The sequence below is a fragment of the Python bivittatus genome, unplaced genomic scaffold, assembly GCF_059951505.1.
Source record: "Python bivittatus isolate LINGU-HERP-01145 unplaced genomic scaffold, Pbiv_v1 ctg000340_np1212, whole genome shotgun sequence".
In the NCBI taxonomy this organism is placed as follows: Eukaryota; Metazoa; Chordata; class Lepidosauria; order Squamata; family Pythonidae; genus Python; species Python bivittatus.
This window is the reverse complement of record NW_028277056.1, coordinates 23,845,745-23,861,662: the sequence shown is the minus strand read 5'-3', so window position 1 is coordinate 23,861,662 and position 15,918 is coordinate 23,845,745. Positions and strand designations below refer to the sequence as shown.

Sequence of the window (15,918 nt, the reverse complement as noted above, 5' to 3'; positions counted from 1 at the left end):
TGAGAATGTGAGGAGACGTCTCTCGTACCACAGCTTGCACTGTAGCCCAAAAGTATTAATCTTCTTTTTCTTCCCCTTGTACAAAGTCCATCCCAAGCATCCATACATCATAACAGGGATACTATTAAGTTAACTATTCTAACTTTTGTCTGGATTGAAATGTCTCAGTCTTTCATGAGTTTTTTGAGGCTCCCCAATGCTGTTTTGCCCATTTTTATTCTCCTCTGAATCTCTTTTAGACACCCACCATCTTCTGGAGCCTAGAAAACTATACCTAACAACTACTTCTATTTCTCATTGTTTATCTTAAATTCTTCTAGTTTCCCAATGATGTAATGTTAGTGGTTCTGACATTCAAAGAAAGCCCTGTCTTTCTGACCTCCTGATTTATTTTTAGAATGTTTTTAGGACTTCTTCATTTCTGCATCCAAGTGTCATCTGCATATCTCAGGTTACAGGAAGTCCCTGAGTTAAGAACAAGTTCCATTCCCAAGGTCTGTCCTTAAGCTGAATTTGTATGTAAGCTGTAACAGGTTATTTAGTCAAATGTTTGTCTTAGTACATAGTATTTATTTTATTTTTGTATGAATATAAAATACTTCAGAAACACTTCAGAAACTTAAGAAACACTTCCAAATACACTACAACATCTTAAATACAACACAGTACATAATAATAAAAATTTGGCCTAGCTTGGAAACGATTAAACCAACCCCTATTTGCAACAAATTCTTCATCAAAATCACCTTCAGTTGCTGCACATGCAGTTTTTAAGTCATTGAAAAGGCTTCAAGCCTTTTCTTGCACTAAAGCAAGGCTAACAGGCATATGATACTCTAACCAAATGATACTCTAACCAGATTATCAATAGCCTTTCCATTTCAATTATTAAACCACTGTGTTGCTTAATAATACTTGTGGCTATTATCAGGGCAGGACCTTTCACATGTTCCATTATTCTTACTTTATCCTTTAAAATTGTTCCAATTGTTGACCTACTGTAGCCTAACGCTTTTCCAATCTCCAGTGGCATTTCACCTCATTCTGAATGCTTTATTATTTCAACTTTATTTTCAATGGTGATCAGTGTTGCCAGATGCCCAACATTTTTATAGCTCAACACAACGTTAAAAGTAACCTGAAATAACCCCAAGAAAGCAATCTGCAAAGACCAAAAATTTCCTGCAACCGATCTCCAAAGCTAGCCCAATTGGGCAGGAAATCCACCCAACTGGCAACACCATTGGGGATTGTTTTTCTTTTCTTTGATGCATTACCAGCACTTGCATCACACTGTTGCTTTGGAGGCAGAGTAAATAAGTCAGGGAAAAATGGGAATGTGCCACAACTCAAAATGCCAGGTGGCATTCTTGTTACTCAAGGTGAGGAACCACTGAAGCTATGCAATGCTTTCCAGAAGTGCTGAAAACCACAGGAAACAGGCTGTACTTTAAAAAAAAAAAAAACCTTTAAAAAATGCACACATTACTTTGTGATGCTCATGGAGGCATTGTGCAGTTTGGCGGATTGCAGGGGGAGAATGCTGTCTACTATTTTAAATCAGATCTCATTGCCAGCAGCTAGCAGCCATTTTAACAGCCTGCTTGTAACTATGCGTTGTTTGTAAGCCAGGGATTCGTAACCTGGGGACTTCCTATATTGACATTCCTTCCACCAATTCTGACTCCAACATTTAGTTCTTCCAGACTTGTGGCCTATATGATATACTAGACAACCCATGACCTGTTGGGTCGTTTCAGAAATATTTCCTTATCTAAACAGAGAAACAGAGTGACTAAGGGCAAAAAAGCAGCGGGAGTGTGAATGACTTGCAACTTGCTGCTGGCTTCCCCATTGACTTTGCTTGTGGGAAGATGGAAGGGAGCGTTGTAAATGATTATCACGTAACTGCCTCATTTCCAAAGCAGCCAATTGCCACTCACCTGTCAGGCCTTGCCGCCAGCCGATTGGGTGCAGGGGACGGAGGAAGGTGGGAAAGAGGTCAGGGATACACCCATGACTATCACGTGACCTGGGCTGACCCCAGCAGCACAGCAGTGCTGAAGCAGCCACAAATTTCCCAAATTTCAATCCCACAGGAGTAATGGGCCCTGGATTATGGATGCATTATGTAAGTTAGCCCATTTGAGGTACCTTGGTTCAAAAACTGTTGCCCTATGACGCATTGTTTTGCCCAGTTAAAGGTTACAGACATGAGAGTATTAGTAGTATATAGATTCAATGTAGAGACTGAAGAGGTATAGCAATAGAATGTAGTCCTGTCCAATGGTACATCACTCTGTGTTTCCAATTTCCTTTATCACTGTGGCTTCCTGGTTATTGTAGAGATTTCTTATTCAGAAGAATCAGATGCTGGGGTATACCCCTTGCTTTGAGAGACTTCTAAGTCTTGAATGATCAATACAATTAAAAGCTTTGGAGCAGATTATAAAACAGAAGTAAAGCTCTTCTTTATGTTCTCTTGCTGTTTCCATCATCCATCCAGCATTAGTTATATGGTCTCATGTTCTCCTGTTCTTTCTGAAGCCTGCTTGTTCCACTGCCACTCCTCTCTCCATATAGGGCTCAAACGTCTTCTGCAGAACTTTCAACAGTATTTTGCAGGCATGTATTAGCGCTATTGTCCTAAGTCTCCCTTTTTGGGGATTGAGATATAGATAGATCTCTTCCAGTGTTTGGGCCATGCTGCTTTTTCCATATTTGTTGACAGAGGGCTGTCATGATCTTTACTGTATCCATGCCAGCCTCCTTTAAAAGCTCTAGGGATTGCCATCTACCCCTTTCCTATTTGCCAGTTGTTTTATACATCATCTGACTTCCTCCTTAAGCATTACCGTTCCCCCTCATATTCTTCTCTCTTGTATACAGTGCCATCTGAGCTGAACTTCTTGTTCAGGTTTTCCATCTATTCCTTCCATTTTTTCACATTATGTTCCATCATTAATTCATTTCCATGCTTGTTCCTTATGACAGTGACACCAGGTTGGAATGTTCCTGTGATTTCTCTGATTTTCTTAAACAGATCTCTTGTTCTTCCTATTCTGCTATTTTCTGCTGTTTACTTACACAGATACACCTTTTCTCCCAACATTTGACATTTGCATTAGATTCTCTAGTTTTCCCTAGATCTCCTGTGGCTTTTGCTAGTCTTCTTTCCTTTGCTATTTCTATGGCCTTGTTTGACAACCAGTGTGTTCTTCATTCTGGTTTTTGTTACTGTGTTTGGCTTCCTCTTTTAAAATCATTTCACTTCTTCCCACAGTTCCTTGCATGCTTTGTCCACTAGGTCCAGGTCTTTGAATTTGTTTCTAACCACAATCTTATAACCTTATATTCTTCTGGAATGGGCTCAAAGTTACATCTTAGTGGGATCAGATCTTTCTTAGTCTTCTTCTGTCTGATGTGTAATTCTTTGATTATAGATGATGGTCTCATCCATAGTCAGCGCTCAGCAGTATTTTGCAATTCAGCATGTGGTGTTGGAGAAGTACCATGGACAGCCAAGAAAACAAACAAATGGATCATCAAACAAACCCAGAGTTCTCACTTGAGGTACAAATGATCAGACTCAAATTATCATACTTCAGACACATCATGTGAAGCTTTCTGGAAAAGGCTCTAATGCAGGGAAGGGTGGGAGAAAAGAGAAGAGGATGATCAGCAGCAAAGTAGATGGACACAGTTGCGGTGGCAACGAGTGCACCATGGGAAGACCTGAAAGACCAGGTTAGGGACAGATTGTCATGGAAAAAATCTATCTATGTGGTCACTAGGTGTCGAAAATAACTTGATGGCACATAATCAATCAATCAATCAATCAATCAATGTGGACTATGTTAAGGAACTAACATTTGATATGAAGCAAAAACACTACATATATCACCTTGCTTCTGCTCATTTTTTTATATGGAAATGAGAACTGAATATGTCAGAACAGTTGAATACAGTAGAAACGGATGACTGAAGAAATTAGTATAGAAAAAAATTAAGCGATAATCACAAAACAAGTATATGATGTAAGATGGAGGGGCCAAGAAAGTTGTAATTGGATGGAGTTGATGAGTTTCAAAAAGAAACAAGTGAGAAGTTTAAAAAGCAATGTATGATTCAATGTATGGATGTGTTAGAAGCAAGAAAGGTATAGAGAGATACAGTGAATGGTGTAGGTATTAACTAGATTTAGTTAGAATTTCTTTTATCTCCTCTCTTTTGCTTACTTTTTTTTTTTTTTTTACTTTATCTCAAAAGACAGTAGCCTGATCATGAAATTTAGAAGTAGTGGAAAGAAATACCCAGCATTATTCAAAAAAATGTTAAAAACAAAGCTTGAATTGAAACCTCAGTTTGTCCTACTATGAATCTTTCCAGAACAAACAAATAAATAAACAACAATTTATTTATTTATTTATTTATTTATTTATTTATTCTTATATATTTATATAGTCACCCATCTCACAGACATGACTTTGGACAGGGTACAGTAAAACCACCAATTAAAAAAAAAATAAAACAACTAAAAACAATTTAAACACAAATATAAATAAGACCGTGGGAGAACGGACCAGCATCCTACACTCAGTGTAACCATCTCACAGGCTTCCTACTTCCCTGGGATCTCCAGGCCTGTTGGAAGAAGCATGTTTGAGGGATTTCCTAAGTGCCAATAGCATACAATATATGCTGAAGGCCATGAAGACAAATGCGGCCCCCAATAGAAAAGAGATACTGACATTATCAGATCTTGGAAATATGCAGCAATAGCAAAATTAATAGTATACATCCAGAACAGAAGTTTGACTAAATTTAAGCAAGAATGGTTTCCCTACATATTAGATGTCACACAACAAGGCAAACTTAGATATTTAGAGTATGGTTTTAAGCAGGAAATATCTAATGTAAAGGCAATAACTAAAAGCATTTTAGTGTTTATAAATAATTTGATATAATCACCAGTCGGGAATAATGGGAGGGAATTCAAAACTAAATATTGCTTCCACTGATTGTTTTTTGTATTTTTTTTTTCTTCTTTCCATAAGATCATGTACCTTGATTTTAGATAATGATAAATAGCGGTGATATCAATGTAACTAACACAGTTTAGAGTTTTGTAGTGATTTATATTTCTCAAGACGATACAATATTTTAATTTTATATATTCAATTAATTATTCAGTCAATGAAACAATGAATTCTACATTTTATGTCAACTGTAAATTCTGTTTATTTACTGATATTTTACACCACTATGTCTTTTGTCATTTTCTTTTGTTCTTTTGTTCTTTTATAGTCATTTATTTTATTGCCCGTAAGTTTGTGCGTGTGTGTGTGTGTGTGTATACACAGAGAGAGAGAGGGAATATAGGGTGATGGATACATCTATCTGTATTGTCATAAATGAACTGTAGCGATAAAGTAATGTAAATATGAAAAAGAGAAGAAATCAAATTCCAGTACCCTTTCAGTATTATAATGAGATACATCATCCAATTACAAGCAGATTGCCTATAGATGTAGACTTTGTATGGACAAGTACAGTGGTACCTCGGGATACGAACTTAATCCGTTCCGTGACTCTGGGCGTATCCCGAGTTGGTCGTAACCCGAAGGAAATTTCCCCATAGGGTTCAATGTAAATCCGGTTAATCCGTTCCGCCCTCTGAATTTGGTCGCACCCCGAGGCAAATTTCCCCATAGGGTTCAATGTAAATCCGGTTAATCCGTTCCGCCCTCCGCCCGAATTTGGTCGCAACCCGAGGCAATTTCCCATAAGGTTCAATGTAATTACCGTTAATCCGTTCTGGCGTCCACGGACCACACGGAAAGCGGCCGGGCGCGGCGTGGTGCGGCGCGAAAATGGCCGGGTGCAGCGTGGCGCGGCGTGAAAACGGCCCGGCGCGGCGCGAAAACGGCCCGGCGCGGCGCGGCCCGGCGCGAAAACGGCCCGGCCCGGCGCGGCGCGGCACGAAAACAGCCCGGCGCGGCGCGAAAACGGCCGCGGACCACGCGGCAGGGCCGGAAAAACAGCCGCGGACCACGTGGCACGGGCGGAAAAATGGCCGCGGACCACGTGGCACGGGCAGAAAATGGCCGCGGACCACGTGGCACGGGCGGAAAATGGCTCGTACCCCGAGGCGGAGTTCGCAAACCGAGGTAAAATTTTGGGGCCAGAGCTGGTCGTAACCCGAAAAATTCGCAAGCAGAGGCGTTCGTATCCCGAGGTATCACTGTATAATGAAATATGGGACTCATCTCAGTAAATGAATACACAAATAAAAGTTGCAGAATCAAAATACTTGGACTCTGCACTTAAATGCAACACAGTTCTTATAATTCATTAACTTTTGCCACTCTGTCTAACTGTATATTATTGTGAAGGAATGAAGTTGGGATTGTTGTCTGCACTTGGAAAAAGTAGCTCCAGCCAGGCAGAAATGCTTCCCACCCCCACTTCCCTCATGCATTCACTCACAACTTTACTCACAAGCATCTACACCAATGTTCCAGCTGCCTGGCTAACTGAGCCATACACTGGCATTTTCAAGGACACGTTGACGTCCAGGGGCAGCCGCACCCAACCCAGGTCCTTAACTTACAAAAAACAAACGTTAAGACAGAGCGAGGAGGGGTGTAGGAGAAAAGGGGATAAGCAAACGGCATGCAGACAGGGAAGTGGAAGCAACATCTGGAGATTGACAGCTATTATAAGCAGGCAAGAGGACTATTAATCAACTGCCAGGACCACAAGCTATGATGAATAGCATATCCTAGTGGGAGTCCTGCTTGGAGTTTTGCCAGGAGTTTCGTGGCAACTAAAAGAGGAACAATCACACTGAGGCAGTACCTCATCCCAACCAGTGTAAGACTTTTGGAAGAAGGTGAATGTTGTATGCCACTTTATAGACATTTGCTTGAAATAAATATTAAAGGACTGAGTATTAAAGACATATTTACATGGCAAGATCACCTTGCAAGTCCTAGAAGGGTGGAGAGTCTTTTGTTGGGGAAGGTGTGTGCTGCAATAAAGCACTGTGTACAGATTTGGTATGCTGTGATGTGTCCAGTCCTTGGAAATCAAAGAACCCTCACAATTATACTACAAAAGTTTAAATAAATTGCTTTCTAGAAAAATGGAAGGTCATGTAATCATGATTGAGAATGTCTCTTTGACCAAATGGGGAATGCTGGGAACATGCTGCTGATCAATATAGACTTTAGCTGATGTGATCAGTAGCAGAAAGCTGATGGGATTTCTTCTTACAATTTGTTTTTCTTACCTAACCTGACTGATATTCAATTTCTCAAAATGTTAAATTTTAAAAATACTTTTTAACCTACTGTATCTTGTATAAATGAGTCCCATATTTCATTATACTTGTCCATACAAAGTCTACATCTATAGGCAATCTGCTTGTAAGTAGCAAGTACAATCAGATCTTCAATCTACTGAATAAATGGATTTATCTTTCCAATATTGCATTTATCTTTCCAATGCTGCAATATCAGTTTTTTGGCCATAGTAAGGGCACAGAGAAGCCATTTACATTGTCTGGTTGTCAAGTTTCATGTACTAGATATATAGTTCAAAAGAATATTATCCTCTAAAAATTTTAGATTTTGTCACATAATCATATTTATATAGTCCACTACTTTCTCCCAAAACTTGGTTAAGTATAGGACATTGTAGAAACATGTTTTAAAGAAGCATTATCCTTATTACATCAACAACAAAATGCTGTTTTTGACAATCCTTTTCTATACAAATGTTATGGACCCCAATAAATTCTAAATATTATTTATAGTTTATTATTTATATTATACAAGTTGTAATTTGAGGTCCACTGACACTCTTGCTATAGAAGGTAAAACACTCTCCCATTGTCTAGACAATATAGGAAGCTATAATTCCTTATTCCACTCATTTCTTAACATCTGCATATCAAATTGATTTGCTGATACCAAATACCTATAAAAACTAATAGTTGTTTTTTTAGTTTTAAACGTTTTAACGAATTGCTCTAATATCTCAGACATCTCAGAAGTTGAAAATGCTGCTCGTCCAAACAATGTTATTAACAAATGTTGTAACTGTAAATATGGTCATTGGGTTACATCTGATAGATGATATTTATCTCTTAACACAGAATATGATAAAAAATTCATCTTCATCATCTATCGGATGTTAATATCCCCACTTCTATCCAATTTTTCCATATCACCAAAGAGGCAATATTTCTACCTGCAATTTTTAATGTTTGAGAGCATGAGCCAACCTGCAGAACTGTCTAACAATACAGACCATCATAAAAAGCTAATGAATGCTGATCTTGAAATAGGACAGGATCTTTCTATAAAGTCTTGCAGGGGATTAAACATAAATGAGGTAGTTTCTTGGAATTAAATTCTTCTATTCCTTATCAGAAAAAAACAGACAGAATAAAGCACTGATTACCTGTCAGAATTCTGCATGATCTGCTTTAAAGACCCTTTCAGAGATAACTTAGATACACTACTTCATGGATTCTGCTGCTTTAACAGGCTGAAGGACATCAAATATTTTTGACATTTCTATAACCCTTGATAGCTTCCAATACTGGATTTATTGAGGATAAACATGATAAATGTGAAAATATTCCACATATTACTTTTGATCTTTGAATCCATAAAGTATCCCCCTTAACCTGATCTAAGTAATGCATTTCAATACATCTATGATTCACCAACCAATGTGTAAACATACAAATGCATACATATGCTTTCACATGGTAAAAATTATGATTATTATGACTTGACACCACCTGACCATAGGTATATTTAATATAAGAATGATACTTATCAGATTCAATAAGAGGGAAAGAAAAATAAGAATGAGAACAGGTTTATATTATTCTTGCAATGAAGATGAAATATATTAATATTGCACTGACACTAATCCAAGAGCTGTTTCAATCAATAACTTAATCAGAAGGAAGGCATATTCTCAAAATTTTTCTTTCTTTCCTCACTGAAAATCCTTATTTAATGTGAAGTTCTTCATGGAAATTCTGAAGAGACTCTTTACTGAATTATGTTAAAGTTCTGTCTAATATATCATCCCCATTATTATCATACCTACAAAACCTAATGCAGGTACTCCTTGAGTTACAATGGTAATCAGGACTGGAATTTCCATCACTAAGCAATGTGGTTGTAAAACACGACGTCATGTGACCACATTGCTTAGCAACAGAAATCCTGGCAGTCCCTGTTGCCATTGTTAACTGAATCCCACCAGTCATTAGCTGAGGACCAACCCCATCCCATGTCATTCCCGGCTTGGTCCTTCCCAGCCCTGAGCCTCAGTATGGTAAGGGACTGTCTCCTCCAACTCCCCCCACCCGTCTATCTACCCTCCATCTCTGCCTTTTTGGCCCCCCTGCACAGCAGCACTCCTCAGCAGCGATGGCAGCACTGGGGCTGAAATAGAAGCCATGGGCCTTCAGCAGCCGACTGCCACTGCCCCTGAGCCTCTACTTCAGCCCCATTGCTGCCACTGCTAAGGAGTGTCACTATGCAGGATGGCCAAAAGGGCAGAGATGGGGAGAGTTAGGTAGGTGCTGCCTCAAGTCCCACACTGTGGCCAGCCAACCCAGGCTCAAAGCCCTAACCACGCTGCACTCCGCAGGCCCTGCCATTCCCAGATGACCTTTGCTGTCTTCCTCCCGCTGTTCATGAGGCATGCCCGGCCTGGCCCTATGCAAGGCAGCTGCTGGCCACGCCAGGCCTTTTTCCCCAAGGCTGTGCCCATCCTTCTCCAAATTGTGCATGCCACTCTCGTGATGCTTCAGAAACCGTTTGGAAAGCTTCTGAGGCTTTCTGAAACCTTGGAGAATGGCGAACGTGGCCTTCTCGCAAAGTTTCAGAAGGCTTCAGAAGCCTTCTGAAGCATTGCAAGAACAGTGCACATGATTTGCCAAGGAGTGCCGCTGGGCAGGGTAACCAAAGGGGCAGAGATGGGGGGGGGGGGAGAAAGGCAGGTTGGGGGAGTTGAAGTGGATCTGCAGTTGTAAGTATGGGTAGGCTGCCAAATGCCAACTGGGGGGCCCTGCAAGAGCTGTAACTTCAGGGCCAGGTGTAAGTACCATTTGTTCACCACCACCACAACTTCAAACAGTTGCTGAAAGAATGGTTGTTAAGCGAGGACTACCAGTATGCAAAGTATGAAGGCAACAGTCCCTCCCTGCTATGATGCTTCAACATACAATCTGGATGGGTATCACAATTATCCACCCATCTTCTTGCCTTAGATGGCTAGGTTAACTACAAAATTGGTGTTGGAAATTTCCAGCATCATTGTTCCAGGAAGTATTCAAATATTTACCAGCAGTCACTATATCTGAAGTGGCTCTAAACTTCACTGCTCATCATAGATTTTTACCACCAACTGCTCCAATGCCTTAAAATAATAGATCCTGCCCCAAATGCCTTAGCATGTCTTACATTGTTCTCTAAGAAAATCAGAGAGTGCAGTACTTCGTAGAAATTTCTTTGTGAATTTTAAAGGGATCCTTCCAGTTTTTTGGTGACAAAATCCTGGAAAAACAGATGAAAGTTGTAGTGACAACAGTCCAACTATATATGCTGAAGGAAAGTGGGCACTTCCAATAAAAACAGCATAAATCCTCAAAAGACTCACAAAATGGAAAGTAAATGGCATTTTCCTGGGATGGATAAGAGGGGAAATAACAGTCTAGCAGAATATCTACTTAAGCCTAGTTATCACTATGGCCAAAGCAGAGAGAAAACTTGAAAGCTGGTATGGATTTCTTAAACTGGCATCATTTCCAGCCATTTACACATGGGAGGCAAGCAGTGTACAAAAACCCAGCTGATTGAGGATTTGAACCTGGATCTTCTTGGTCCTTTAAAAAACCCTTACTCTAAAGGTATTTTAAATATAGATTTGCTGTTTGAAAACAATTCTTAGGACAGAGTGACCAGGCCACGCTAGGCAGAGGAAAAATGGAACGTTCCAATATTCATTGAAACATTATGTGCTGAGAAAAATGAGTTTGCCTATCCCTAATGGTAGATGTACTGTATATTGTGAAGTATCTCTTTATTTCTCTTGCTTCTGTTAATATACTAAAAGTGGCAAAGAAATGTTTTGGGCTGGGATACTTTTGACAGAATTTTGATAGCACAAGTTGGGCATCCTTACAAAATGGCTATGATAGGAACCTTGTTTATTCATAAAATGGCTTCCATGGTGATTATATCCTTTACCAGAAAGTAAACCATCCTCCTAGGATGTTCTTGCTACTGCAGTGGATCTTATATTGGGATGAAAGGCACTGCTGAAGATAGATATGTCATTGGAGGTAGATGTGGTGCTTAACCGCTTTCTATATAATTTTCAGAGCAAGGACATCAAAGAGATGTTTGGTGGCAAGTCACTGCCTGGGGTTTTACCTGTTCATCTATTCATCTGTACAGACTGCCTTGGGGATGGAAAAGCATGATATTAAACTAAGAAAATGAAATAAAATAGGCTTAAAACAGTTTCCCACAAAATTAAGTATACTAAAAATATTTCTAGTAATTAGGATAGAAAATATTGGCATATAGCAAAGTTTCACTTTAATATTATCGTTTTTTTAAAAAAAAATCTCAAGAGTTCCTTCCATAAGTGCAACAAAATTCAAGCAGAAGTCTTGAAAATATTTTGCTACATGTAGAGTTTCATAAGGAAAAGTTTACCTTTGGCTGCTTGATTAAGTCAACCAAATCTTTTACTTGATGCCGCAGTAGATTTTGACATTTCCACATTTCATTCAGTGCCCTAATCATAAAAAAACAAAGTAAACAATAATTGATATAACAATCATTTTTGCAACTCACTAGACTGTATAAATTCTGTAATACTGAGAAACTCCTAAGAAGCAACTTAGACAGTTACGGAATCAAAGCTCCTCTGTTGCAAAACTGATAGAAAACTCTGTAGTTAGATTAGTAAATTCACCTTCACAACAGAACAAAATTGCAAAATTATACTGTTACCAAAATAAATGTATACACCTACTATTGTTACCAATCAAAACCTTCCAAACTTTTAAATATTATCCTAATAAAATATACTGTTGTGAAAAATAATTAGAAAAATATTCTAATAAATACCCTAATAACTAAAATAGTAATTATTAATAATTAAAATATGACTATTAAAACAATCCTAATAATTAAATATTATCCTATAACTCAAATCAAATACAAAACAAAATGCGGAATACTTATTAATTCTGAATAACAGATCAACGCATTAGGAATTGGCACAAAATTCTACTCATATTAATGCTTGATTATAATACAGCATGAAGTGTTTGTTATACTTAAACTAAGGTCATAACAGATTGTGTCGTTTCTAAGTCATGAGAAATTCAGCACTAGTCAGACCTCATCTGGAATATTGTTTTGAATTCTAGGCACTGCATTTTAAAAAAAATATGAAGATAAACTGGATAGCTTCAAAACAGAACAAACTAAGTAATTATGGGTGTGGAAACAAGCCCTTCAAGGAATAGTTGAAGACTGCTGATAATATTGCGAAGGGTGTGATAACATTCTTCAAATCTTGAAATGTTATCACACAGAAGAGCATGAGGTTTATTCTGTATTATCCAGAGGACAGGACTCAATCCAACAGGCTTCAGTAACAAGTAAGAAACTTGAAGCAATTCTGATTATCATCTGTGTACATGCATTTCTAAAGCACAATTCAGAAAACTCAAAGAAAAGAAAAAAATGATTCACTATGGATAGAGAAGAATTAGGAGATAGACTTCATGTCTGCCTCCTGGTTTGCAAAAGTTTTAAGAAATGTATCAACTGCATTAGACATGGCTCTTTGTAAGAAATACAAATAGTCCTCCCTTAATGACCATTTGTTCAGAGATGGTTCAAAGTTACAGCAGCGCTGAATGAATGGTCCTTATGCCCAGCCCCCAAAGTTATGGCCAGTGCAACGCCCCCACGGTCACGTGATCAAAATTCAGGTGCTGTGGCATTTCTCAGTGGTGGTGGCAGCATTGGCGCTAAGGTAGAGGCCTGCGGGCAGTGCCGCTGTGCAGAGCGGCCAAAAAGGCAGAGAAGGGGGGGGAGATGGGGGGTGGTTTAAGGTGGGAGGGTTTAAGAGGAGGCAGAGGAGGCAATCCCTTATCTTACCAAGACTCAGGGCTGAGAGGGACCAAGCCAGGAATAGTTTGGGGGTGGGTCCTCGGCTAACCACCAGTGGGATTCAGTTAATGATGGCAACAGGGACTGCTGAGATTGCTGTTGCTGAGCAATGTGATCACAAGACATCGCGCTTTACAATTGCATCACTTAGTGATGGAAATTCATTACATGTCAAGGATGACATGTATTACAGATACTAGGTAAAAATATAATGACTCATCTCTAATTTCATTTACTACCAACAAACTGTCTTTAAAAAGTTTTTCTGGTAGTCTCACATATGCTGAATTGCTGCTCCCATAATAGTGTGGCCAATGATACAGACCATGTATGAGGGGTACATCAGGTCAGAGGATTCTACCTTCGAATAATAAATATTACCATCTTTTCAGGGTTACATATTTAATTAGTCAACAAAAATAATTCATAACTTTAGGTTGTTTTACTTGTAGGCAAATGTGATGCCTAGAACCAGCTGAATGTTTTGGAACAGTGCTGGTAAAACAACGTTTTTTGCCACTTCAGAAACAGTAGAACACACTCCTAAGGCACTTGTGTGGAGATATCAACCCATCTCATCTAACAGATACCTCCATCTTTAGAATTACAGTCCATTAAGTAAAGCATACCCAAGATGCAAGTTACAAATTAAATAATAATGAACAGTTCCTATTTTAACTATATAAGAGAACTAAATTGAAATGAAGAAGTGGGTTATATGCAACTATATATGTTCAGTGGTGCAACATATCCCACTGGCAAAAACAGATTTTCCATTTACCACAGCTTTCTACCACCTCCCTCTCTCCAAATCGGCACACAACAAACAAGGTTGAATAGAAAATGAAAGAGGTGGAAAGAAGTTTTTTTTAAACTGTGGAAAGACAAGTGTATGATGAAGATACACCATACTTTTACCAAGGCATTTTATTCACTAATGGGAACTAAAATTTAATACCAAATAGAAAATATTTGTTTTATAATAAGGAACAACTGAAAGATAAGATAAAGGCCTTTATAAAATTAATTGACTTTATATTCCTCTTAATCAAAATTATCAATTACATTAGTAATGAAAATGTTCCATAGCTCCATATTTGTTATGGAATACATACTTAACAGCATTAGAATCAAGTGTTGCGTAAAGGTAGTATAAGCATTTCATTCTTTCATTTGTTTCCAAATTGTGTGGAACCATATACTGAGCAAAGATGCGCTCTACCAGCAATCTAAAAAGAGATTACCAATAACAAGTTTCAGAAAATATCAAAATCAAACTCAAAACTCAGGCCATGATCAACTGACAAATCAATTTGAAATTGACAAATCAATTTATCCCACCCAAACTTAATTAAGTCATATTCATCCTTCTATAAATAAAATGATTAATCAGTTACTAAATTGAAGCAGTTATATCCCACTAAATTATTTTACATACAGAAAGCAAATGTGAATAAGTTTTAATTTCTGTAATTTTTATTACAAACACATATCATATCTACCGTAATCCAGTACAGTACAGTACCCTAGTTCAAGCATAAGGGAAACTGTATTAACCTGTAGAATTTGCTATCACAAGTTACAGTAATTATCAAATTGAATAGCATGAAAAAGGAATTAGATAAAAGTAAAGGATACCAGTGACCAATAGTTATTATGGTCCTACATTAGGATTCTAGTCCTAACGTCTCTCAGGCCCTCATTTTTCCTCTGCTTTCACTCAACAAATAAGTAAATCAAAAACTTACTTTTCTAAATTAGCCACAGTTCTCAAAGACTTTAGGATTGAATAAATTATTTTTTAAAACTATCATTAAAAACAAGCCAATGATTTCACTGAATTTCAAATTCTGGCTTGTTTCAACAACAGAGTAAATAAATAGAGTTCCTTCCAACGTAAGAGGAAAAATAGTTAGCTGGCATAAATGTAAACTTATAAACTCTGATATGGAAAAGGAGTTACAGCACACAAGCACAGGGGTTGGGAAGCCTAGTTCATGTAGTTGGAAACCTTAAGAATTCTATGGCCTATTTCAGGTGTATTTATTTATCGATTAAAAAATATTGTATATAGATTTAGAATAGCATTATAATATGTAGTCCTATGAATGTCAAGAATTCAGAGACTTACTTCAGAATTGTCTTGTTTCTAGAGTTCTAAATAGGTAATCATGCATTTCTCAGAACTGTTGTTCAAAAATAAATGAAATCCATATGAATTAAATGACCCCTGAACAATTTCAGTACTTATGCTTTTTCCCACATTATGTCCCAACTTTTCCATTTTTGTCATTATTATTCCAAAGTAAACTCTGGGGCAGAAGGAAGGGTCTTTTTAATTAAAAAAAAAAGATAACTTACCTATCATCAATACTGTTTTGATAATATATATGCAACAATTTGTCCTTTATCCAAGCAATTTGTTTGGCAGCTTCTTTTCCAGCTTCTGACTGTAAAGAATATTTCTTGTATATCTGTGCAAGTCCCATCATAGCTTCTTTTCTCACCCTCCACTAAAATAATAATACATATTGAGATCCGAAAAATAATTTTTTAAATAGTCTACTATAAACATTCAAAACATATAGCAATATTTTTACTAAACGGATAAAAAGAAGCATGCAAAATGGCCAGCTTCAAAGTTCATTCACTCAGAATTGTTCATATAAAGGTCAGAGCATCTGTTTTC

The 15,918-nt window shown here is 37.9% G+C and overlaps 1 protein-coding gene across 1 annotated transcript in view; it reads right to left on the bottom strand.

The window, feature by feature from the left end:
- PDS5B (PDS5 cohesin associated factor B) overlaps positions 1 to 15,918 on the bottom strand; it is a 109,090-nt gene that overhangs the window by 47,848 nt on the left and 45,324 nt on the right. Inside the window, exons 12-14 of the mRNA XM_007423510.4 lie at positions 15,591 to 15,742; positions 14,345 to 14,458; positions 11,757 to 11,838 (exon numbers count right to left, since the gene is read on the bottom strand). Coding sequence (XP_007423572.2) covers positions 11,757 to 11,838; positions 14,345 to 14,458; positions 15,591 to 15,742 — 348 coding nt within the window. The remainder of the gene's footprint in view (positions 1 to 11,756; positions 11,839 to 14,344; positions 14,459 to 15,590; positions 15,743 to 15,918) is intronic.